Genomic DNA, 25,759 nt, shown 5'->3' with positions numbered 1-25,759 from the left:
CAGGGCCTTGTGTTAAGAGCATATATGAATATTTGACCGGTCGGTTGGCTGACTCTCTGCTGAGACCTCATGATGTACTCCTCTTTGCATTTCAAAACTGCCACTGTCCTAATTTCAGTTTTTCCCTTCATTAAACAGGACTGAATAATGCTTCTCCATCTACAAGAAAAAACCCTTTTGATGAAGGAGAAATTCAGCTTGGAGACAAAGTGCTAGTGGTAGGGCAGAGAACTGGCACTGTTAGATTCTATGGGACAACAAAGTTTGCACCAGGTAATTTATCTGTTCTTAAAATACATTGTAGAATCAGAGTAATGTCCTAGGAACAATATAAATGTTTGGACCTTATTATTTAAAATAGAAATCCAACAATTTAAGAGTTCTATCTCAATTTCACTTTATTGTAATTGAATATTTGACTTTGACATGGAGCTGCTAGAGTAATGGAGAAGATGGTACAGTATTTTAAATTGTGACTGCCACTTGACATTGTAGTTGTTCTCAGAAAGTACAGTAATAATATTCATTTTCTTAAGGCGGCACACCTTTTTTTCCTCTGGGCTTTTATATGCAGCTGTTTTTGACCACACTGATGTCTTGCGTTACTGAAGCTCTGCTAGAACATTTAGTGCTCTTCACTTTTTAGATGTGTCATGGTGATATATTGAGCTTTTTGAGAGTTTTTGTTTGAATTCAGTTACTTGTCAGGACCGTTTTTTGTATTTTTATGCCCGATGAAGTTACCGATAACTAGAGAACTTACCTGCTGGAAATTCCCCCAACCCCCAGTATTCTATAGTTAGGTGTCTTCAGAGGGAAGTGGGTTGTCCTGAAACCATAGGAACTAAAACTTTTGAAAATGTATCCTTTCCAGCCAAATTATTCTTATGCTCTCCTGTCATTTTTGAGCTCTTTCATAATCCAAACCGCTGCCTAGAACATAACCATAAGGTTGAGGCAAAAAAGGTTCCATGACCCAATGTCTGCACTTTGGGTGACTGGTATATTTGTACCTCCAATAGTTTAAATCTCAAGCAAGTGGGCTTCCATTTAACGTGGCAATACCCTGTCTTGACACTTGGTGGTATCAGTATTTAAAAAAAATTGCTTAAGATAAAATGTCAGAATGAAATATCAGCAGGCACAAGCCACATTCATCATTTCAAGAAATATGTTATGTGAAGCAATCCCCACTTAAGATGTCATTATTCTCTCACTTGATAGGTTCTATCGAATCTGTATTACTCTAATTGAAAAGCCAAAATAGTCTATTAACCTCAAATGGTTATGTTCCTGTATTTAACTTGTATTGTGGGAATGGATTTCCTGAGTAGCTGAGTGGTCACCATGTACATGTTTTTTTTTTTTGTTTTTTTTTGTTTTTTTTTTTTTTTTAAGAAAACATCACCATTGCAACTCTTCACCTTTGAAACAGCCATATTTTAAAATGGCAAAAAGTAGCCAACGATACAGAGCTCTGCTTTCTGAGCAATTGTCAAAAACTTGCCCCCCTCCGCACCCCCAAGTTTATTTTTGGTGGCAATGCAGATCTTTTTCAAATAGTTTTGTCTCATCTGCCTTTGGTGGACAGGAAAGAAGGAACTTTTGATATATTGATCACTTCTAATTCATAGGTCACTGTTCTTATTTCTTCAGCTGATAATTAGTATTGCCCTTAAACCTGTAGCCTTAGCACCAAATTGCTTGAATTTAATTTTGAGTCTTTTGGGACTGGACAGCATAAGGATTGCTGATAGGGTACAGAACTTCTCACCTTTGCGTAATTAGCTGACACTTATCACAGGTTGGTAGTGATCAAAGTTATTACCATCTGATGGCTGCTCAGTAGCCTGTGTGAAATGAATTGCTGGCCAATCCCAGTTCTTATACACTTGTATTTGTATCATAAAATCTACCTTGCAATTGGTAATAATTACTTCAGATTTTAGAGAGGGAAAAGGACTGAATGAGCATCGAGTGACATTTGAATCTTAGTAGTGGTCATTTGAGATCAGGATTAAGGCATAAGTGCAGAGAAATTGCCAGGACAGCTTTGTCAAACTGCTGTTTTCAGTAGCCTTAAATTCACTTAAATAAGATGCAAAGCTTTTTATCTTTTCTGTTTGTCGCTAAAATAGGCCATTTTTCTTAAAATAGATTTAAGTTTCAAGTAATCAACAGTATTTCTAGTCTATTTTGAATAGACCATTCGTATCTCAGTGTATTTTAATATAATTTAGTTAACTGTTCTTATTTTTCTTCTGTATGTTAGTGGTGGCGTACATTTTGATTTGACTTAATGAGGTCACTTCTGGGTCAGGGAAATCCTGTCTCAGGTTTGGTTAAATACATAGATTGTTATGTATAAGTTAGTCATATGCACAAAAACTTGAACATCTGTTAACTATTTTAAGTACAAAATTTTAATGTTATCCCTGGGTAAAAGTAATATTGAAATTCCAAATTCCAACTGTAGGCTTTTGGTGTGGCATTGAACTGAATAAACCTCACGGCAAGAATGATGGTTCAGTTGGAGGGGTCCAGTACTTCAGTTGTCTCCCCAGATATGGCATATTTGCCCCACCAACCAGAGTGCAGAGGTGAGTAATGATACCGTTTTATGTCTGTGTCACAAAACGTTTTCTCACTTCCTCTCCAATGGGAAACAAAATTCTGAACAAACCAAAGAGGAAAAACAATGATTCCTGCTGCTGGGGAGGTGGTAGATCCCCTTGGTTCTGAGACTAGGTTGTTGAAAGAGTACTAGTATGTCCCAGTACCAGTGCTATATAAACAGGAAGCATACCCAGGTGGCTGTTTCAGCAACCTCACAAATCTAAAAATATTTCATTCCATCCCATTGCCTCTACATCGAGTGATTAAATTTAGGGACGTAACTAATTCAGTAGATGCTTTCGAAAGCTCTCATTTTTAGGGCCAAATCCTGATACTGTGAGCAGAATTCAAGTACAAGGATTCTGCCTGTGGATGCTATATAGCTTCCTGGTGGGTATAGATCTCACCAGTTGGATCACAGCCACTACCATTGGGCTTGGGGTAAGGAATGCCAGAGAGAACCCTGTGCTCTCTAGCCATGTGTGCTTTTGATCGGTGGAGGAGCACAATGCCTGTGTCTAGTTACCATGACTGACATACCCATTCCACTTCCCCTTTTTCTTCTCCTCCAGTCTTCTAGTATGGCAAACCATCACAGAGTGATGCCCCACAGCATAAAAGATGATGCATAGTTTCCCCCTTTCTACTGTTGGGTTATAACACGCAGAGGAATCAGAACTCTATCTGTAGTCTTTAGATGTTTGTGTGTGTATATAATAAAAAAAAATAATCATTTTCTGTTGCTGCATGTGCTCTCAGGCAAACTTTCATCCTGCACCTTCAGTAAGACTTAAGATGTATCCTGAGTTTTCTTGATCTTGAGCATAGTGCACCTTTTCTGTATCCTTAGATACACACATGCAACATTTTATATTACTAGCTGTCGGTTGACAAGACTTTCTGTAGTAATGTATACAAGGAAGAGGTAAGGCCTCTGGGACTCTGAACTCTGCATTTACTGACTTGTGGGCAACTAAAAGCTCAATCTATTTAGGATGAAAATTTAACCAGCATGGTGGGGAGGACTCAACCCTAAATTAATCCAACATATTAAGTCTTTTGAAAAACCTTGCAACAGATCTTTAGCCAAAATAGCCCAGCAATATATTTCTTAAAGTTGAAATTAAACAATATTAATTTGTGAGACATAACCCATTATCTCACTTTAGGTTAACAGGTTCCTTAGACTCCCTCACAGAAGTTTCAACAGGTAAAATGAATCATTCTTTCCCAGGTAAGAATCTGAGACGTGGGTCTGGGTTTTTTTGGATAGCCTGTAGAACATTTCCAGAAATTCCAGCTTCCTGGACATGCCACCCAGGTTCTTTGAATGGCCAAAGCAAAACAGACTTTTAGAGCAACCCAGATGCCCCAAGATGCATTGCTATTTGACTGCTCCCTCCTTTACTGACATTGACTGTCCAGTCACTGTCTGCAAGCAGGATTGAAGTTAGGAGACTGACATGCTATCAGTTCCTTCAATTGCAAAAATGGAGGAAATAATTGCATCAGGTATTGGAATGTAACCCATCAATCCAGTGAATAAAAATGAATTTACTTCCTTGACCAGTTCTTTTGGTCCCTATTTATACATACTGGGGTTTTTGCTTGTACTAAAAAAACAAACAAAACCCTGGCTTCGGAATGGACTTACTGCAATAAATGGATATTTTCCCCTTTGTCTACTGTTGACTTAGAAAGTTGTTTTGAAAAGCTCTGGGTACTTTTTATGCACTCAATTTTATTATATAAAATACAAGGCATTTTGGCCCAATGGATAGGGTGCTAGGCTGAGACTCGGGAGCCAGGAGTTATTTTCCTGTCATGGCCCCAGACCTGCTGTGTGCCCCTGGGCAAGTGAACGTCCCCTCTTTCTGCGTCTGTTTACGCTGTAAGCTCTTTGGGGCAGAAACTGTGCCTTAATGTATATTTTTACAGTGCTTGGCATGATAGGGCCCTGCGCTCAATTGCTACCATAGTACTCTTTTTACTGATGATAATTAAAATTCTTGCCAAAAATGTTACCATCTAATACAAAAAGAAAACAAAACAGAGGGCAGTGGGGGGCATAGAAGGGATTGTTGAGATCAGAATAGGGATGATTTACAGATAATTTGGGTTTGATACAGGGCTAGTGAATTATTTATGAAAAATTGGCATTTTTTCTAAACAAATTTTGTTATGAAAATTGTTTCAAAATTGTGATTTATTTATTTCTACCTACCCCTTGTTCCTCTTCCTCCTCAAAATTCTTGAACATTTATTGGTTGTTATGGAATGTTTCACAACAAAATACTTACCATTTCCCAAGCAGCTGTAGTTAGGAGTGGTGGGGAGGGTGCTTAGCAAACGAGAAGGGAGCAAAGAAAGCGGTTGTGCACGTTTTATTTTTAAATCAAGCAGCTTAGTCACCTTATTCCCTTTCTCCTGTAGGTTTTAGACGAAGTTTAAGTACAACTTCTGCATCTTCACAGAAGGAGATAAACAGGAGAAACTCCTTTGTCAAGTGAGTGTTTGTTTAAATCTGTATTAACTCTGCAAAACTGGACAGCTGTAGTTTAGAATCACTGAAAGAAGCCTAATTTCTTTCTCTAACTAGATCTAGAAGCTCGATGTTGCGGCGTAGTTGGAGCAACACCACTACGACGAACACTGAGGGACCTGTGAAACTACATGAGGGTTCTCAGGTCCTTCTAACCAGCTCTAATGAGATGGGCACAATTAGATACATTGGTCCTACCGACTTTGCACCAGGGATATGGCTAGGACTTGAACTCAGAAGTGCCAAGGGAAAGAATGATGGATCTGTGGGTGACAAGCGCTACTTCACCTGTAAGACAAACCATGGAGTCTTAGTTCGGCCTAGTAGAGTAACCTATCGTGGGATTAATGGAGCAAAACTTGTGGATGATATTTGTTGAACCAGAATGCTTACAACCTGTGCATCAAGTGCTAGTGCAATGATATATAAGCATTAAACCACATACAATAACCCCAACATCATCTGCACGGAATACTGACTGAAATTTTATCTAAACTATTAAACCTGCTTTTTTTGGTAATGGATCTCTTCAGGCTCTAACCACCTCAGAATCATAATAAGAAGTGGAAATCATATACCCCCTCTCCTATTTTGACACAGTCCCTGCCTGTGAGTTTCTTGTAAAAGCATTATGGGTTTGATACTGTATTATTTGAATCATGTCCCACTCTGAGAAGGCCACTATAGTTGACATTCTTTTAAGTTGCTTTGTGATTCAGTGTATTTGGAAGGTTTTCTTCCATGTACTAATGAACTGATACATCATTCTCCTGCCTTTTCATAACTAAGGAGATTGTTAAATGAGTCACATTAGTCTATGCAGTATTGGTCCCAGGATATTAGAGACAAGGGTGAGTGCCAGAATATATCTTTTATTGGACCAACTTCTGTTGGGGAGGGAGACGAGCTTTTGAGTATGCAGAGCTTTTTTTTTTCTTCTTCTTCCCCTTCCCAGACCTGAAGAAGAGCTCTGTATAGCTTGAAAGCTTCTCTCTCACCAACGGTAGTTGGTCCAGGGAAAAATATTCCTCCTCCACCTTGTTTCTCACATTAGTCTGTTTACCAGACACTTTGTCCATCTCCCTGTGAGCTAGTAGTAATAATCAGGAGAAATTACTCTTTAAAAAAAAAATCAGTTGTGAAACAATTAAGTATTTTATCATTCATAAAAAACCCATCTAAAAAAAAACCACACGAGGCTAATGGAAAAACTGTAATTGGAAGAATTTGCTGCTCCCGTGCTATGCCAGTGAACAGCATGAATGAAACAGAAAAAAGACTGTAAAAAGCACAAATACACTGTTTCTGGTTTGCACTTTTCTCTGTGTGGATTTGTAAAAAGACAGCAGCATGCAAGATGCACTTTTGAAAATATAATGCACTTTCATCTCTTCTCTGGAGAGCTTTCCCCCATTGTTTGAAGAAATTCTTTTGTTTGCTGTTGCTGCAGGCTACAATCATCATCATGTTTCAATGCATATAGATAGAACTTAGGTTCACCTCACATAGTACTTGCATCAAAGTCCTTTTTATGTACTGTCTGCAGGAGGTACTATGCAGTATATGTATATTTTTAAAGCAAACATTATTCAGTTTTTACTTTGTTTGCATTTTATATATTTCGTCATTGTCCTTCAGAGCAGTTTCTTCTTTGCTACATTTGCCATTTATAAAATTCAAAAATTGCCTATGAATCTTTTTAGATATAGCATGGTAACACTCTTATTTTGATTATTTGGCTGCAACATGATTTGTCTCAGCGTTTTTAGAATTTGTTTCATATACATCTTGAACAGCTAAAATACATAACATGTTTAGCATGTATTAACTATCTTTGTTAGTGCAAGTATACAGGTTTCAGAATATCTCAAACAGTAAAATGGTTTGACACTTCTGAATGAGCTGTTTGTTGCATTTCACTTAGTTGAGAAATGTACCGCGCTTTAAATTACATTTGTAGTATCCTATTTTTAGACTGACTTTGTGCAGCTTATACAATGTATTTTAAATATGGCTATTTTTCCTGGACTATTAAAAAAGGCTGCATATTGTATTCTGATCTATGGAAGTTTTTAACTGAAGATAAAAATTGTAAATTTTTGAATGTACACATTTTATTATAAACTGTCTAAATTATAGCTTTGTATTTGAAGTTAGCAAGGTTCTGAACATCTGTATGTCCAAATCTGTTTCTTCCATGGTTTATATCTATAGGTATCTTTTTTTCTGTAATTAACACAGTATTCACCGATCTTTGATTTATTAATGCCCATTCTTTTAAAGATCATTTGCTTTTGGGGGAGCATGTCACAAAATGATTCTCCTTTTTTTCCTTACAAATTATGTAAATAGGACAGAGAAATGGCAACTCTAATATATAAACAGGTTTTATATCTTTGTGCAGTTTATCATATTGCTGTATGGTATAGAATTGCAAGCTGCCCAACAAAGTGTATACATCACTTAAACTGGTCTTGTTTTTCTCTCTCTCCACCCGTTTTGGATAGTGCAATGTCTGTAATAACTTTCTGGTCTCAGCAGTCTCCTAGGCCCTAGGCATTCCTGATTTTTAATTCCAGATCTGCCTAGACTCGGTAAGTGTGCTTGGGCAGGTTCTTTGTCCACTCTTTTAATTGCAAATGAGGATAATGTTCAGGTGCCATAGTTCATCTGTGCAAAGGCACAGCTACTCCTGGTTCCCACTGTTGGAGGGCCTTGCTTTCCTGTTCTTTGTGCCAAAAATGATCAGCAGGGGGATAGTTAATCTCTCTGTAGTGTCAAGGCTGAAGGCCGGTGATGACAGGAAGGCTGAGATCGAACCTGGCTCTAATTTTTAGGCATGTCACTTGCCCTGTTGTGCTCTATTTCCCAGTCTACAATCGGGGGCTGATATTTAACCTTTTCTAAAGCAATAGGAAATCTTCAGCCAAAAGCTCTCCCGTGGTATACAAGTGTCAGTCATGGCTCTGATGGTATTCCTATATGACCTTGAGTGAGTCATTTAACCTCACTGTCTGATCTTTATCTGTTTGGGCTTGAATAGCTTTTTTCCCACAACTTTCAGTCCTGTTGCCACTAGAAAAAAACCACCATGAACTTTAAAACACATTTACTTTGCTAAATAGCCACTGCAGCTAGCCTGAAAGGAGCTTAACATGACTTGCTCTGATTTTTAGGTAGGAGTTGAAATATTATGTGAAGTTACTTCTAAGCCTAGTGATGACAATAGTTCATCCTCGGATTACAAGCCAGGGGTGATGTCCTGTAAATGAACTGATGTTGAGATAATGATGGCAGAGATTTCAATATATAACCCAACAGCTGGAGTTAGTTTGTCATTTTATTTATCTTCATGCTGTTTGGTTCACTACACTTGTTTACAATACAAATACACTATTCAATACAAAATACTCAATGACCATATATTAGTATGTCTTTTTAATATCCCTGAAGTGCATAGGCCCTTCCTTTATACATAGTGTTGCATAAGCTGCTGTACCTGTGATAGACATTCTAATGAAGCAGGGTTACAGACCAGAAAAGCTGGATGCAGATACTCTCCTTTGAGGAATATGGGGTAGGCAACATGTGAGGTCTTTTATCCCTGTAAAGGATTTTTATACTACTCGTTTTTCAAGTTTTTTTTTTTTTTTACACTAAGCTGATGGTGTCAGCTTTAGGCCAGGCTTGCAAAAATCAAACTCTTCTTAAGAGACAATAGACTACTCCTGTCATGCATTGTAGAAATGAGACCACAGAGACTTCTGTGCCAACGCACCACCTTTGCCCAGACGCAGAAAGTGAAGCGGGTGGTGCTGCAGTTGGATGCGCCACTTGACTGGTTCATTAGAGGCTGAAGCCATCACCATTTTTCAACTCAAGTCAGCTACCTGAAACAAAGTGTGGGGCCTCAAGTAAACTTGCCCATGAGCTCCCTGCCAGTCCCAGCATGACATGGAGCAACCTAAATGCAGATAGAGGCCATTACCTTGTACTTCCTGGCCCATGTCCCCCTCTCACACTGCCATACCCCTTCCTTTCCCTGTTGTAATTCATCTTATAGCTGCCTGAATGTACAACTCTGATGAGGTACATAGGTGGGGGCACCCACCTAGAACCTACTGAAATTCTACAAGAAACCACTACGGCCTAGCTCTAGTCCACATGGGCTTTAACCAGTTTGTGTTAAATGTCCTACAGCTATTCTGTAGTTATTTTTCCATCACACTACGTGTCTTATAGGCTGTCCTGCTACCACATTTCACTATAGCATAAAGGTAGCTACATATGTTATCCAAATGAAGACATTTACAATGAGATAGTATTCCCCCCCGCCATGTGGGCCTTGTGATTCTACTATAAACTATGTACAGGAACATTTTATATAACTGTTACTCCAAGACATGCTTACTTTTAAAATATTGGTTCTGGACAAAAGTTTGTTACAAGTGTAAAATAGCTTCTAGTGTTTCAGATGGGACTCCCGGGAGACATGACATGTCAAAGTGCTCCAATCATGTGAGCTCACATTATCAGGCATTTAAAACAGAGGTTGCCTGAAGCAAGCCCTCAATTTCCCCCTCTACATACAAACCTCCCCTCCCACACACATCTTCGTGGGACAAGTCTGCTTTTGGTATACAGCTGGAGTAACCAATGAAAAGACTGCGGCATTATGCGGATCCTACAGCATTAGGCTTATGAACACTGAATTGTGTCAGAGCCTCCAAGGGAGACTTTGGGTGGGCGGGAGGGGGAATAGCTAAAATAAAAGACTTTTTTTAAAAAAACCCTGAAATATCCATCAATCAGTGCACGACCATGCAGACACTGAGCTGTTTTTCATCCTATTCATGTGTTCTAACTTCATCCCTCCTCCCTTGTAGTTCTACGTGGTGACAAAGGTAACAAACCCGGCTGCTGTGAAGTTGCCCTTCCCACCTGCTAGGAAAGAACTTGTTATGCATGTCTTGAGCCATTGCATTTTTAATTCCTTGTCTGAACTGATTTCTGCAGATCATTTCACAAAGCAGAGCAGTGACAATCCAAGCGAAGCAGAGCTATTACCACATCCTATTGCAACCCCTTTAGACAAGAATATTATCAATAAAAATTTCAAGCGAACAGGCACTGTGCAATACTGGGAGTGTGAAATGCTATTTTACCCACAGAGCAAACAGGCAGCAGCAGGGAGAAGTTTCCTTTCATTACCACACTACTGGGGTTAGGGTGCAGGGATTAAAGCCCTGATCCTGCAAACACATTGTCAGCGAGACTACGGCGAGGCTTACAATTAAGCAATGAGTTTAAAAGCATGAATGCAACTCTGAGGGGGGAGTGGGTGTATATGTGTAGCACAGGGCAGAATATGATCCACACAGTGCTAAGCTAGAGGTCACTGGTGACAGGCATCGTCCCATGCAGAAGACTGAACTGCACAAGAAGGGGGGGGTGTGTGTGCGATGAGATGGGTTACATTTTGTATTAGAAATAAGTCACAACTACATGTTCTGAATGCCTCAATTCCAGGAGAAGTATGGCAGTAGCTGAATTCAGACCTACCTCTGTGGGGCCATGTCTGCACTGGCTCCAAAACTACACAAGCAGCTCATTGCTGGTCATGTTGTGGATGTGTCTGAAACTGATTATGCAAGATGATGGAAACCTCATGAGAAATGCCAACTCAGATTTCTGACATTTGGGCCAAAATCTCATGCTAAAATCTTGCTCTACACCATTCAACCTCAGCTCTAAACCTAATCTTGATTCAACAGATCCTAAGCCCAGTGGCACGCTGAACACCACTGTCCTAGTCCAAAGCACTTTGCACAGAGACTATCAAAAGGAAGATTTCATTAGAACTATCTGAGGTTTGTGCCTCTTTGAAGATCTCATCCTACGCTACAGTCTCACCAAGTATGGGAGAAGAAAATATTGTCAGCAAATCTGAATGACAATTCCCCATTTTCCACTGACCAAAACATGCTGTTCATGTGGGCCAGCTGTAAATGGTAGGAATGGTTTTAGCTCTCATTGTGAGCTTCATACATGTAAGGTGACCCCCCCCCCCAATAAAATTATAGCTGCACACCATAACACCACAAGCCAGAGGCAGAAAAGCAATCAATCAGTATGGCTCCATGCTCTCCCCGTGAATCGGGAGGAGGAAAAAAAGCTATCCAGGCATTTGTTCATCTTCCTTTGCTGATGATGTAAGGGGTCTTTTTTTTTTTTAAATGCTACTTTTAACAGAAGCAATTGGAAAACTAACAATAACTGTGGAGTTGCAGGGTTAGGCAATCACAGGTCTGTAGCTCAATATGCTTGAAACTGACGGTCACAGTTTATTAAGATTTCAGCTATGCTCCTTTAAGACCATATGACTAGGTTCTGCCCTCAGCTATACGTGCTGGTAGAGCAGTAAAAACTCAGAGCGGTTTCTTGCCTTGAAAGGAGTGAGAGACAGCAAAAAGCTTTCCCTTAGGGTCTGCTTGAAAAAAATTCATTTGGACCCTTTTTGAAAAAGGAAAAGAAAGCTGAAATGTCTAAAGAAAATTTCAGTTCCACATGGATAATAATGCAGTGCAAACAGCCTTGATGGTACACAGTGAAGCTCAGTCATTGTTCTCCCATGGAACACGTTGTCTTTCCAGAGACCGTAGAAGAGTTCTTCATTTCTTGTAGTAGCAAGAGTAGTGTGAATGCAACAGTGCTAAGCTAGATGGAATGGCAGCCCTGTTCCACTGTCTGGAAGCAAGTCACTCCTCTAGTGGCTGGTCCACCGAGAGGATTAGACACCCCAATATCCTTTTAGCGCAAGTGGAAGAGGCCTCTGTATTTGCCACAGACGGTCCTGAGTTCTGGTCCCCACTACAGCCATGAAATCCATGCAGCCATGACATGCGACATACCAGTAGCAGATGAGTGAAGTCCAAAGCACCCACAGAATCATTACAGTTCACAATTCAGACCTGCTAACATAAGCCTCATTAAAAAAAAAAAAAGTTTGATGCACAATTTCAACATTACGCTACTAAGACGTCAGCATTATTTACCAGACGGGTGGGGGAAGGCAGAGCAGGGACAAGAACTTCACTTTAAAGATGGGGGGCTCAGGTCATAGTCGTCAGATTTGGAGCTCTCTCCGGTACCCCAAAGCCTGGGGTGTTTTGATCTGGGGCTCTGGTTTCTTTTGTTAGAGATTTTACTGCAAAGTTTGGATCCAGGACTGGATGCTGAACCACTCCCCCAAAGTTAAAGGTCTTGGATCCAGGCCCATCTCTTCTATATTCCTTTGCTGCTGCTCTGATAGACCTATTTCTATGGAAATAGGCACCGTGTATTTTAGACAGCACTGCTGCTTCAGCAGCCCCAGCGGAGTATATTGTAAATGATTAATGTACATCTGAATTCAACTCTTATGTGTATATTGTAACAACACACGTTTCATGCACAAGGTGTACCGAATGCAGCAGTGCAGCTTTGGTTTTTTAATGGACTAGCATACAATAATTCTGTTAAAAGAACGAGGGTAATGAACCCTTGAAGTGCAGACACTGCCTAGAATCAGCTGAGGGTACAAAGTCAAGCCTTCTGGTTGGAGTTGTTAGTGAAGGGCATTTCAGACCTTTGTATTTCTATCTACTGGTGACTTCTCACTGTAACGGCCTTTTTAACGTCTCTCTCACAAGACTGGCCCTGTAAAATTCCATCTGAATTCCACTGAACAACAAGAAGTTCCTGTAGAACCCGGTGTTTCCTTTCTGTAGCATAGAAAGAATTTTAAGGGGCCAGTACTGTCCTTGGCTTTGGGTCTGAAAAAAATATAAATCCTCCTCCTTTTGCACTTCATTCTCTTCCTCTACAGTTAGTTAACTTCCCATCTTACTCACAAACCAGACAGTGTGACTGGCATCTTTCCATTGCCTTGCCAATGATACCGTAATTACTGCATATTCAAGGGCTGGTGCAGACTATGTTACTGCAGTAATGCAACTTGGGAATGTTCCCTGGTGCCTTCATTCAAAGATGTTTTATCCTTTTTGTTTTGAATAAATGGTTCTTTCCCAAGCCACCTCAAACCTCTGCCATCCATAGGGGATTTTAAGAGTCCCATTCCACAGCAACCAGCAGCTTGGCAAGGAAAACCCCAAACATGAAATACTCAGGCAGTGAAACCTGACCTTACATTTAAGCGGAGCATACACAATTGAGAAGAAGCGCACAGGGAAGGGCACGACACGACAATGACCATGCATATACGTTTATGCAACCGAAAGCTGGGCCTTGCAGTTAACGTTAATATCCCCCCTTTCTCGTAGTAGTAGTAGCAGAGGCTCCAATGAGTTGAAGCTTCTTGAGTTATCTGAAAACACGGCTTCAAAGGGTGGCACTTCAGAGCTAGTTGGCACATAATGAAAGTTAGTGTTGTCTGCTCTCTCTTGGATGACAAGGACAATACTCTCCAAGCTCAAGAGCCACACAGAATGAGAGTCAAGAGAGCAGAGGGCTCTCAAGGCCCCTGATGGACTACGTGGCTCTTGTTTCTAAGGACAGAGTCCTCATAATTGCTAGCGCAAGGTGGGGCAGAGGTTTCCAGGGGTAAGCCCTGCTGTTGGTATCCATAGTTGACGTTCCCACAGGGGAAGTGGCGGAGCCTAAAGAGAGGCACTTCTTTCACACTGGCTGTTAGTGAAGACGGTTCTAAGAGCAGAGAGGAGCCTGGCAGCCTGCTAGTCACGACACCAGGCCCCACAGTACAGTTTCCTTCGTGCCCCAAATTCTCCCTCTCGGACACCTCTTTCTCCAGCAGAGAATTGTTTTTGATGACAGGCTTCTCTGCAAACCAGGAGCCATATGTTGGATTCCAGAGATTGGTGGGCTTATTTCTGGACCCCCTGCCTTTCTGAAGGTCAGAAGCCGGGGTGGACTGCGCATAGGCCATGTTGATGTGTCCCGCTTCGAGGGCTGGTCGCACATTAACAGGGACCAGAGGCTCGGGGGCTGCCACTTTTGCCAAAGGTTTTCCAGCTGTGACGGCTGAAGGCAGAGGGGGTGGAGAAGGCAGGGCCTGCTTGTCACCCTCTCTCTTTTGGTGTGGGGAGATCACCAGAGGAGGGATTGCTTTGGGGTCTTCTGGGCGCATTGGAACCTTCTCCTCCTCCTCAATGGATGGGCCATATTCCACAGGTAAAGCGGTGGTGATGACATCAGGATCCTAGAGGGGAGAACAATGAGATTCTTTCAAACTCTTGCCACTGCTGATATTCAGGCATTGTTGCCAATTGCCTCCTATTTATAATAATTGTCCTGTAGCCAAAGAGCATCTTTTGCCAAAGAGGAGCCCAAACTTTATAAAAGAAATCTCAGGGAAATGCAACTACCACTGGGGTGGAACGTGACAGCTTTTTTACCAGCACAGAAAAACACAGCACGTTAGTTTAATTTAGTGAAGAATTCCCATGTGCAACTGAAACTGCAGGGAGAAAGTTGGGATGATACAGATTGGAACACAGAGTTCATAACATTCTTTTTTAGTCCAGAAGCAGTTACAGCTGTGAAAATGTAGCAGCAATGTGGTGCAGGGTGGAGACTCAGGCATGCAGGGTAACATTTTCAAAAGCACCTAAGCCACTTAGGAGCATAAGCCTTAGGAGTCGGGCGCCTAGTAATTTCGGCGTTTCAATGGGACTTAGGCTCTTTTGAAATTGTTACCCAGAAAGCTGTAAAAGTATGGGAAGCTGGTCAACTGCTTACTAGTAATAGACAACCAAAAAAACAAACACAAAACCTGGAGTTAATATCTCCATCTGGGGATCTAAAAGCACCTTTCAAAAATTAATGGATTAAACCTCACAAAGTTCCCTCTAATTTTTCCCATCCATGCGCAGAATGAATTTTGTTATGTGCGCCAATATGAAGGTGATGTGTGGCGGGGATGGGGCCAAGGGGTTCGCAGTGTGGTATGGGGCTTAGGGCTGGGGCAGAGGGATGGAGTACAGGGGGGTGAGGGCTCCAGCTGGGGGTGCGGGCTCTGGGGTGGGGTGGGGTCGGGGGGGGGATGAAGGATTCAGGGCGCAGGAGGGGTCTCCAGGCTGGGGTGGGGGGGGTTAGAGTTTGGGAGGTGGTAAGGGTTCTGGCTGGGGGAGGGAGGCGTCTCTCCCCGCCGCAGCCCCGGAGTTGGGAGGGAGAGGCATCTTGGGCCGGGGGAGAGGCGTCTCTCCCCACTGCAGCCCCGGAGTTGGGAGGAAGAGGCGTCTTGGGCCGGGGGAGAGGCATCTTGGGCTGCTGCAGCCCTGGGGCTGGGAGGCAGAGATGTCTCTACTTACCGTGCCACACCACTGGGGCTGGGGAGTCGCCACAGCCCCACATGCCCCAAGCATCCCTATCACCACCTCCCACCTCACCCCACTGCCCCCACCTACCTCCTAGTCCCCACCTCACCCCACTGCCCCCACCTATCCCCAGTCCACATCTCACCTCACTGCCCCCACCTACTCCCTAGTCCCCACCTCACCCAACTGCCATCTTTCAGGCCCACCTGTGTGGAGTGTGCACGCCTGTGCGGCTCTGCCAATTAAGTGTGCAGCCTTTGATAGCCTCTTGCACGGCTGCACACCTTAGAGGGAACATAGCTCACAATACCCCAGCGGGTGGCTCAGTACCAGACCTATTTTATACATGGGGAAACTGAAGCTCGGAGTGGTGAAATGACGTGCTGTCTGGCCTGTGCAGGTCTGTGCCAAAGCTTGCAAGCCAACAGTTTCCTGACTGCTTCATTTGCGAGACCACTAGACTAGAAGAGCTGGGTTAATGAGCTGTGTACTAAAAAGGGAAATCAGGTTCAGGCCAGGAGACCCAACCCAGTCCCTCTGCCTGACCTAAGAGCTCCCAGCTCTTACAGCACTGCAGTCCCCAATTGTCTTCTCCAAACTGGCCAGGTCCGAGGCCCTAAAACACATGAGGCTAGAGATGGGCCCAAGGTAAGAAATGTAATCTGATTCTAGATCCAGACTGCCCCAGAGTTCATCACTGCATCCAGTGTTCCAGTTCAGATCCAGCTTGGCTCTAACCAAGAAATTTCAGTCTGGATCCAAACGTTTCCACAATTCAAGGGGTCTACTGGAACTGGAGCCCTGGGTCAGCTCCATCCCTGCTCAGTACTGGTCAATATCTTAAGAATTAAAATGTGCAAAGTGGCTGTTATCTGGCAATCCCCTTGCAGCACAGCTAAGGAAGAAAGGAGTGCAAGTGCTAGAGTGCAACCTGGTGGACTGGCTCAGGCCTTTGGCTTGCTGGGGAACTGTACCTTGATGTAGAAACAGCAATCACAGAGTTGCTATACCTGTGTACGGCCTCTCCTCTGTGGGGTGTGTGCATGGGCAGTGAGGAGCACCCTCTCTTTGCCCTTCAGAAACACATGCTTCCATCTCACTGCCCAGAGAGGAGCCATCACCTCAGTTTACTACAGGACACTGATTTCAGCCTAACACAACATATGTGTTTAGAGCTCACTGCAGTAGTGCAGTACTGCCCCTGGGTGTCTTACGCTGAAAGATGAAAGAACGAATACCTGGGTGCAGTATTCAATCCTCTCCAGTATTATGGCAAAGTTTGGCCTGTCTTCAGGCTGGTGCTGCCAGCACTGGGTCATTATACGATACCTACAACAGCAGCAGGAGAGAAAATCATGAAAATCATGAAGGCAAAAGGAAGATGCGTTTGGTAGTTAATGGACTTCAGTTCACCACGGTCCATCAGTACCCATCAGCCCACCAAGTGTTCATTGTCACCTTCCACGATTAGTGAAAAAGTCCATTCTGCTGTGGGTTCACTCTATACCACTCTCCATCTGCATGCAGATAGTGCACCTCAAGGGCCAAATATACCCTTAAATGCTGCTGTTTGGAACATGTTGTGAAATTGACACCACTGGTGAAAAAAATCAGGCCTTTGCTACATATGGGGAAGACCTAACAAAGTGGCTATTTCCATCCAATCCCCTCCTCACTTCCCACACACTCGAAACATTATGTCTGGTATTGGGGGGAAAACACCTCTACGGAGAGGGAAGCTGCTCCAACTCCCACTTAGAAATCAAACTGATAAGAATGGGGGGGTATGGATTCAAAGAAGTGGGTTGGGAATTCCCACACAGATGCCTTGCCAGGAGTCTCTTCTACCATACATCCTTTGAAAATATTCCTTCCAAACCATGATGTTCCTTTTCCACACAGACTTAGGTGGGCCATTCAGATGAAGACAGGATGTTACCCGATGTTGTCATACACTGCCCTTGGTGGCTGCTCAGGGAAGTATCGCCTTGAGAAACTAAATTGGAAGCCGCTGCACTGCAAGAGATCTAGTGATAATTGTGTGCTACCTTTATTCCAAATGGTCCCAACACTATTGAACTGATTTTCAAAGGCACTGAGCCCCTACAGCATATTTGAAAATCAGGCCATCCAGGTAGACGGATTGCTTCACCTGGCACCTGTGGGGTGGAATCCAGCGACACTTCAGAAAAATGATCTAGCCCCAATTGAAACCACACAGGGAATTTACTGTAGGCAGGTTAGAACCTAATTAACTGAGCCAAGGCTTTGCTACTTGTGAGCAACACCAGGATCTTTAATGGCCACAGGTGGTCAGAACTTGCAGTTTTACATCTAATCCGAAGGACAGAGCTATTGACCGATATTTTTTAACACACTAGCCAATGGTCCATACTTCCCAAGAAGGCACCGACTATTAACCTAAAAGGGCTGACAGATAACATTACCAGTAGAAAAAAGTCTCTGGAACTTGAGTTAATTAAGGAAGGTCATTAAATATATGGTAATAAAGCTAATAATCTTCTAGCCAGAGCAGAGTGTTCATGCACAAAATGAGTTAGTCTCATACACAGGGCCAGGGCAGTTTTTGGGTGGATCCATCCTTCCTCCATTTGTTACGAACTCCAGAACCTCCTGGTTACTTTTGCTAGGATAAGGCATATATCCAAGAGAGAATATCTCCCACAGCAACACACCAAAGGACCTGGACACAGAACAAAAGGAAAGAAGGTCAAGGACACAGGCACAAAATAGTATTGCAATTCAGTGGTTATGCACTTAGAGCCATTAAAACCAGTATTTGCTTTGTGCACCCTACAGTCAGTCAACCTGCGGAACTCTCAGCTGCAGGAGAACACTAAGACAAAGTGGCTGATGTAAAAGAAGGGCTGGATGACTTTATGGGCATCAGTAACAACTGTTGTTAAGCAAGCCAAGACTGTGATGTGGGTAATTAAATGTCATGCTTCAGAGTACAACTACACTGTTTGCCCAGCAGGGTCAGGAAATAATCATATATACTTGGTGTCTAGCATGTTATAATTGGATACAACAGGTGTATTATTGTGAGAGGACTTGCCTTCTTTTGAGGCATTGGGTATTAGCCCCTGCCGGAGCCAGGACTGTGGTTTGATCCTTTATGGCAAATCCTGTGTTCCTGAATAAACAACAATGCACTTTGCTCTTGTACAGAGGATACAAGTGACCCCTAGCTGAAGAGTCCTAGCCCCATATGTTTCAGGGAATTAAAATTAGAACATTCCCTGGGTTACATCACAAGCTTTGGTCTCTGTGGCTGGGCATGTAACACTCTGAAGATTGAAAATAGAACCTCCTCAGTATTCATTTGACTGGCAGCTTGGAAAACGCCAACATTTTATGGGTTAAAGGCTGCAGTGTGGATGGGAACAGAATAAAACAGCCCAATGATCACCACTTTGGTGCTGATGGACAGCAAACAACGCTACTGTGTCCTTGGGAGGATTTAACTTGCTCCTTCAGCTGTGAAACAGGCTCTATACTCTCACTCCACACCCTGGGAAGGCAGCTGGTGAACATTAGTACTGGTGGCTTCACAGTCTCCCCTTCTCCCCAAACACTCTCCTGCACTCCTGGCTTCCTGACCCAGCTTCGCCTGAGCAATTCTTTCCCAATCAGCAGTGCACTTGCTCTGTCAACACTGGCCCTCCGCTTCCTGACACTAGGGACCGCCAGCCACGGCAGAGTGAGCAAGGCCAGGCTCAGACACACAGGGCAAGTGACTACTCAAGACCCTGCCTTTTTGGGGGTATCCACAGCCCTTCACTGACTCGGCAATTTACATGCCAGCCCAATCCCTCCCACCCTCCCCTGGCACCACACGGCTTCGTGTGCTGCATTGGGCCAAGAGGAGGTGGCAATTTAGGGCGTGTTTACACTTGCTCCTCTGACACTGTCTGTGTCTGACCCTGCCGCTGAAAGATGGTTTGCTCCTACAAAGAGATTAGACTCCTTTCAATAGCGTACAATGGACACCTTCCTTCCTAGATCACCTGTTCATAACCAATACAGCATCTAAGCCAGATCCATTGCTCCCAGGAGAGAGCCTTCACTTTGCAAGGCTCTGGCTATTCGCTCCCTCATTCCCTCCACTAGATCCCTTGCTTTCAAAGCTCCATCTCTTCTTTTTGGGAGGGGGGAAGGACAGGAACGTGTTCCTTTTACAAGGGAAGTAGATAGTGAGTCATTTGTAAAAACAGATCAAGAAAAAAGAAGCCCACCATGTATCAGTTTTTGATGTAAATATTCCTTCCATAAAGGCCTCAGGTGGCATCCATTTGACTGGCAGCATGGCACACCCGCCCTTTCGATAATAGCTGGCCCTGCAGAGGAAAAACAAAGTGAGCAGTCGGCCCAGGATTCAGAAAGAAAGTGGCATTAATATAGTACTTTTCTAATTAAAGGATTACAGTGACCAGCCTGGGGGCTGGCTCATTTAGTAAAGAGCTTAAATCGGGGCTTTTCTTATAGATAAAGCAGCATGGCAGAGATTATACTGACAAGATCTTTTTCTATTCATAGAAACAGTGGAAACAGGCATTTAATGTAGGGACAGTTCTGTACTTTCCCTCGCTTTGTGCCTGATCCCACAACCTGTGAGTAATCCTGTGGATAGTCCCACTGAAATCACTGGAATTACTCACATGAGTAAGAGTCCCAGAGCAAAACCTTCCTCCTTGGAAAAGCTTTTTCACTGTAGCAGGAAAGACATTTCACCGCATTGATACCCACATCCAGGTAAGCACCCCCCTCAAAAACAACAAACAAATCAACCCAACCACCAGAAAACAACTCTGCTAGGTCAGGTTGGCAGAGACCCTGGGGTTTTTCACCTTCCTCCGCAGCATGGGGCCTGGGTCACTTGCCTAAATGGTGGATTCTCTGTAACTTGAAGTCTTTAAACCATGATTTGAGGACATCAGTAACTCAGGCAGTGGTTAGGGTCTATTACAGGAGTGGGTGGGCGAGGTTCTGTGGCCTGCGATGTGCAGGAGGTCAGACCATGATGGTCCTTTCTGGCCTTAAAGTTTGAGTCTATGAGAATACCCCAGGCAGCAGCATTCTTAGCATGGTAAGTGAGAAAAGCCAGAGTGCACATGAAGTCCACTAGGGATTATGAATTTTATGTAGATGGTACCCAGACACTGGGGTGATGGCTGCTAGCATAAAACCCTAACAATCTTAGCTAGATATCAGGCCCTTTGTGTCATATCATTTAAAATGAAATCCATCAAGCTCAAAACCTTGTACTGGCAGGCACAGATGGGAGCTTGTGCATGCAAGCTAGAGGTGTGCACACAAAGTGAATGTGCATGGAAAAGTGTGTAAATTTCATAGGCTCCTTTGAAAAGGAGTAAAGGGTACTAGCAATTAGTTGTGCCACGTGTGCTGTTTGCCATATCAGAGTCATCTTGTATTGCAGGGCTTCATGGTACTAGGGTCTTGCCTTGTTTGGTAATAGAAACCAAACAGCTCAACTGCACTCACATCTTTAAGGGAGTGCTACAGTCACATCCCCACAGGCTGTGATCTTCCCAGAACTCAAGCTAAGTAGAGTCAGGCCTGCTCTATACTTGCATGGGTGACCTCAACAGAAAAAAACCCAAGGTACCAACACAATTTCTTACAGTGATTCAGTAAGTGGCTTTCTTTCCACTGAGCCAAGAGTGAACCAGTTCTCCAGCAGTGTTAGGGGGTGCTCTGGTGCTGGGTTGCAGATGAGCTGTAAACTGAGGTCCTGACCACTTGTGATCATTAAAGATTTCCTGGCACTTCTTGGAAGTACAGTGTCATTAACCCTAGTGGCCTGGCTAAATTCCAGTTTGGGTAATTACAGTCTCCTGATCTTTCCTCCTTTACATGCAGTCAATTGAGGAGATTTACTTATGACAAAAAATGGAAGGGAACAGGGTCAATAGCAAGGAGGAGGGAGATTAAACTCAAAGTGATTTGGAGCCACAGAACAAAAGGGCACATCAATGACTTATGCCACTTAGTGCTGAGAAAATGAAAGGAAAACAATTAGGGATGGAATCCAAGAGAAGGGGAAAATGTAGGGTTACCATACCTAATAAATAAAAAAAGAGGACCCTCCACGGGGTCCTGGCCCCGCCCATTTCCCACCCCAACTCCGCCCCAACCCTGCCCTAACTCCGCCCCCTCCTCCGTCCCACTTCCAGCCTCACGGAAAGGGCTGCCCGAGCGCTACCGGCTTCACGGTTTCATGGGCAGCCCCCAGACCCTGCGCCCCCGGCCGGCGCTTCCCCAGCGCAGCTGGAGCCCGGGAGGGGAAGCGCCCAGCCGGGGGCGCAGGGTCTGGAGGCTGCCCGGCAAACCGTGAAGCCGGTAGCGCTTGGGTTTCGGGCAGCCCCTATGCCTCCGGACCCTGCGCCCCCAGCCGGGCACTTCCCCTCCGGGGCTCCGGTGGCGCAGGGTCTGGAGGTATGGGGGCTGCCCAAAGCCCGTAGCGCTTGGCTCCGAAGAGTCGGGCAGGAGCAGAGCCGCCGCGGCTGGAGGCTCTGCTCCTCCCCTGACTCTTCGGCTCTGTTTAAGAGCCGAGCTGCCCCAGCGCTACCGGCTTCGGGCAGCCCCCATGCCTCTGGACCCTGCGCCGCCGGAGCCCGGGAGGGGAAGTGCCCGGCCGGCGGCTGGGGTCCGGAGGCAAGGGGGCTGCCTGAAGCCCATAGCGCTCGGGCAGCTCGGCTCTTAAACAGAGCCGAAGAGTCAGGGGAGGAGCAGAGCTGCCATTTTCCCGGACATGTTCGGCTTTTTGGCAATTCCCCCCGGACGGGGGTTTGAGTGCCGAAAAGCCGGACATGTCCGGGAAAAAGAGGACGTATGGTAACCCTAGGAAAATGTTCTCTGGCCATATGGAAAACTCTTCCCAGGAGAAGGCTCTGAGGAAGCAGTGAGCAGCCTGTCAATCCACAGCTTGAAAGCAAACAATAACATCAGACAGGGAGTCATATGGGAAGGATTTCAGAAATATCCCTTTTCTGGGGTTAAACGGAGCAGCACATGACAACACTTAACCAGGCACATAATCCCCCGTTCTGGTAAATTTCTGCCTAGTGATGCCATAAACTGAGTTCTATTACCTGTATATGTCCCGGGCCATTCCAAAATCTCCAATTTTAGCTACTCTTCCAGGCCCTTGACAAGTAAGGAGACAGTTCCTGGCAGCAATGTCCCTGAGAAAGAAAGAAGGAAAGCAGCAGAAAGAGCAGGAGAGAGAAAAGAAAAAAATCATATAACCTTTCAACAGTTTTGCAAAAGCCAAAGGAAATGACAAGAAAACATGTCCTGCTTTCCTGAGGGGTTGAGACCCCTCAAATCCCAGTGAAGTCAATATCTGCAGATAACAAGCTATGTCCCATTGTTTTAGTAGAACTCTTTTGAATTTAAACATTCCATTTGCTATTTGTAATAATTCTTTAATGCCTTTTATCATCACACATGGATTACTCAGTATGGCAAGGGCCTCCTGCCAACACCCCTCCTTGCAAGTGTTGTTGAGACTCTAGAAAGTTGGCAGTAAAAGATCTGAGTTGGACAACCCACCTCTTCCAACAACACACTGTCCCATCATGACTACTGGCCCTATACCTAGTACATCTTTGTCATGTGTAGTCACATCTATGCCAGAGGCAGGCAGAATAGTCAGTGCTACAAGGAAAATGCTCAAACCTGGATTTCAGAAACTAGACAGACACCTGAACCAAACCCTAAATCCATACCCTTGCCTTGAACTCTCTCACCCATCTCTAATGGGCTGCACTAAAACCCTGGGTCTGGGCATAGATCCCTTGTGGCTTGGTCCCATCTCTACTAGAATGAAAACCAGGAGTACAACCCTGGCAAAATCACCTCAGAGAAGTGAACTAAAAAATGGCAGCTATAAGTTTGTGGCTCCCCTGCAAAGCCATGCAACTCTGCTCCATGTGGCTGCTGAGCTTTTCCAGGGCCTGTTCAGGACAGTGGGGATTGATAAGGGACAGATAATGGGAAAGCACTGATGGTTAGCACCTCAGACTTCGCAGCCAGAAGGACCACAAATGTGGCTACTCTTAAGAATGCTGGATGCTACAAAACTCTCAAACGATTTCCTTAAAACTAGAACTATTGAGGATATTGAAAAGGTCTGAAGAATGTGGACTAGATCTGCATTATTTTTATGAATATTTTGTGTATCTCTATATGTTTGAGTATTGTGGTGGGGCCAGGGCTGGCTCTAATTTTTTTGCCGCCTCCCGCCCCAGCCCTGGGCTCTCCCTCCCACCCGCACCCCCCGCTGCCCCAGCACTGGGCTCTCCCCCCCCACCCCACCCCACCCCACCCAGACCCTCTGCCACCCCAACTCTGGGAGTGGAGAGAGTATTGCTGACAAACCACATGTCTGAGGCATGGATAGGAACAACCCCAACTGAAAAGGGGACAGATGAGTGGCTCTCTAGCCTTGCTTGACTTTGTGGATAGAATCAGGCCCATCTCAAAAATCTTACACACTGGGAGCAGTCAGGCATATGGTGCCATTTTTCATTCCAGGTCTGAACAGTACCACGCTTCAACCTGTGTGTGTATCCAGGGCCAGGGTGAGAACAGCAAGGAAGACCAGATTGCAGGAATGAACAGAAGGGCAATAATCAAAGCTTGCTGGAGGGAAGGCCTACAACCTACTGTAACAAATTCCTGGTTGCTTTTGATGACAAATAAACTGCATGCCTGTTGTGGCCCTGGGGATAGAGCTCAGGTTCTTTGGCACCATGAATAGAAGCCTTCCTCACTTGAGATAAAGTAGAGTCCCTGTGTATAATTACTATTAGGGGTAGGTCCACACTACCCGCCCAATTCGGCGGGTAGAGATCGATCTTCTGGGATTGATTTATCGTGTCTCATCTGGATGCGATAAATCGATCCCAGAAGCGCTCCCCTGTCGACTGCGGAACTCCTGCTCGCCGAGAGGAGGAAGCACTGTCGACGGGGGAGTTTGCTTGTGCCGCGTGGACCCGCAGTAAGTAAACTTAGTTCGATCTAGGAAACTTCGACTTCAGCTACGCTATTCTCGTAGCTGAAGTTGCGTTTCCTAGATCGATCCCCCGCCCCAGTGTGGACTAGCCCTAAGTCAGGCTTTTGGCTCTTATCTTCTAAAAACATCCAACCTCTAGAGGGCAGTGGTACACAAACATATTCACCACAGCATTACTCGTACATGCTGGTCAATATATTACAATACAATATACACCCACACATACAAAGGGCAACAGTAAATAGTTCTTAATAGCAAATGGTCTTACTCACCTGTGAATGAAGTGGTTTTCTTCCAAATACTGACAGCCACATGCAATGTCGCGAGCCACATGTAGCAAGTCCAGCATGCAAAGGGAAGAGGGCTGGCTCTACCAAAAGACAAGGTACAAAGTGGGGTTAAAGCAGAAATGATGCATGGTTCATCTTCAGAACTATGAGTCACCACTGAGTTAGGGAGATCTCAAATGAGGGAAGTGGAGCAAATGCTAACACAAATACAGCGGATGTAAACTACCTCATACACAGCTTTCCAACTAGCATAAATGTTTCATATCTGGGGACAGGGCCAGCTCCAGGCACCAGCTTAACAAGCAGGTGCTTGGAGCGGCCAAGGGAGAGGGGCGGCACCTGTGGCAATTCGGGGGCGGCAGGTCCCTCTAGGAGTGAAGGACCTGCCGCTGAACTGCCGCCGCCGATTGCGGCTCTCCCCCCCCCCCCCAATTGCCGCCGCCGATCGCGGAGCCAGCCCTGTCTGGGGAGGTTATGAAAAGGTGCTGGCACCTAATCATACACACAAATCGCACTAATAGAAGCAGAATCACTAGATCTGATATCTTATTGTAGTAGGTCATCTAATTCCCCCCACAGCTGCAGCAGGATTATTCCTTACAGTGTATTCTCCACTGCTTTATGCAGTCTAGCTTTAAATGTGCTTACACCACCTCTCATGGGAGACTATTTCATAGTCTCAGTATTATAAGTATTTTGGTGATATTTAACCTGAATTTATCTTTGCTCAGTTTCATCCCATTATTCATACTTCCATAAGTCACCCTAAACAATCAACCCCTCCTCTTCTACAGCCCGCACATATTATCTGAGTTCCTGAGTGCCATCTTTGTATTTGCATCCTTCACGTATGTGTAGATTTTTATCAATTCCCTGTTTAGTTATTTAGCTTAATCTCCAGGAGTGCATCAGT

General features: G+C 44.3%; 2 protein-coding genes across 7 annotated transcripts in view; one reads left to right on the top strand and one right to left on the bottom strand.

Moving 5' to 3' along the window:
* The window catches only part of CLIP4 (CAP-Gly domain containing linker protein family member 4), a 75,364-nt gene extending 66,880 nt beyond the window's left edge, over positions 1-8,484 (top strand). For all 6 annotated transcript variants that reach the window (XM_054022044.1, XM_054022049.1, XM_054022043.1 and 3 more), the window contains 5 exons: positions 139-273; positions 2,477-2,600; positions 3,786-3,850; positions 5,050-5,122; positions 5,216-8,484. In XM_054022044.1, the coding sequence (XP_053878019.1) occupies positions 139-273; positions 2,477-2,600; positions 3,786-3,850; positions 5,050-5,122; positions 5,216-5,537 (719 nt within the window). In that variant the 3' untranslated portion in view covers positions 5,538-8,484. The remainder of the gene's footprint in view (positions 1-138; positions 274-2,476; positions 2,601-3,785; positions 3,851-5,049; positions 5,123-5,215) is intronic.
* Positions 8,485-9,919: 1,435 nt separating this feature from the next.
* ALK (ALK receptor tyrosine kinase) overlaps positions 9,920-25,759 on the bottom strand; it is a 570,631-nt gene continuing 554,791 nt past the window's right edge. The window contains exons 24-29 of the mRNA XM_054022041.1: positions 24,829-24,926; positions 22,629-22,721; positions 19,752-19,853; positions 18,062-18,196; positions 16,731-16,821; positions 9,920-14,375 (exon numbers count right to left, since the gene is read on the bottom strand). Coding sequence (XP_053878016.1) covers positions 13,671-14,375; positions 16,731-16,821; positions 18,062-18,196; positions 19,752-19,853; positions 22,629-22,721; positions 24,829-24,926 — 1,224 coding nt within the window. The 3' untranslated portion in view covers positions 9,920-13,670. The remainder of the gene's footprint in view (positions 14,376-16,730; positions 16,822-18,061; positions 18,197-19,751; positions 19,854-22,628; positions 22,722-24,828; positions 24,927-25,759) is intronic.

Source organism: Malaclemys terrapin, chromosome 3 (genome assembly GCF_027887155.1).
Source record: "Malaclemys terrapin pileata isolate rMalTer1 chromosome 3, rMalTer1.hap1, whole genome shotgun sequence".
NCBI lineage: Eukaryota > Metazoa > Chordata > Testudines > Emydidae > Malaclemys > Malaclemys terrapin.
This window is presented reverse-complemented; position numbering and strand designations above follow the sequence as displayed.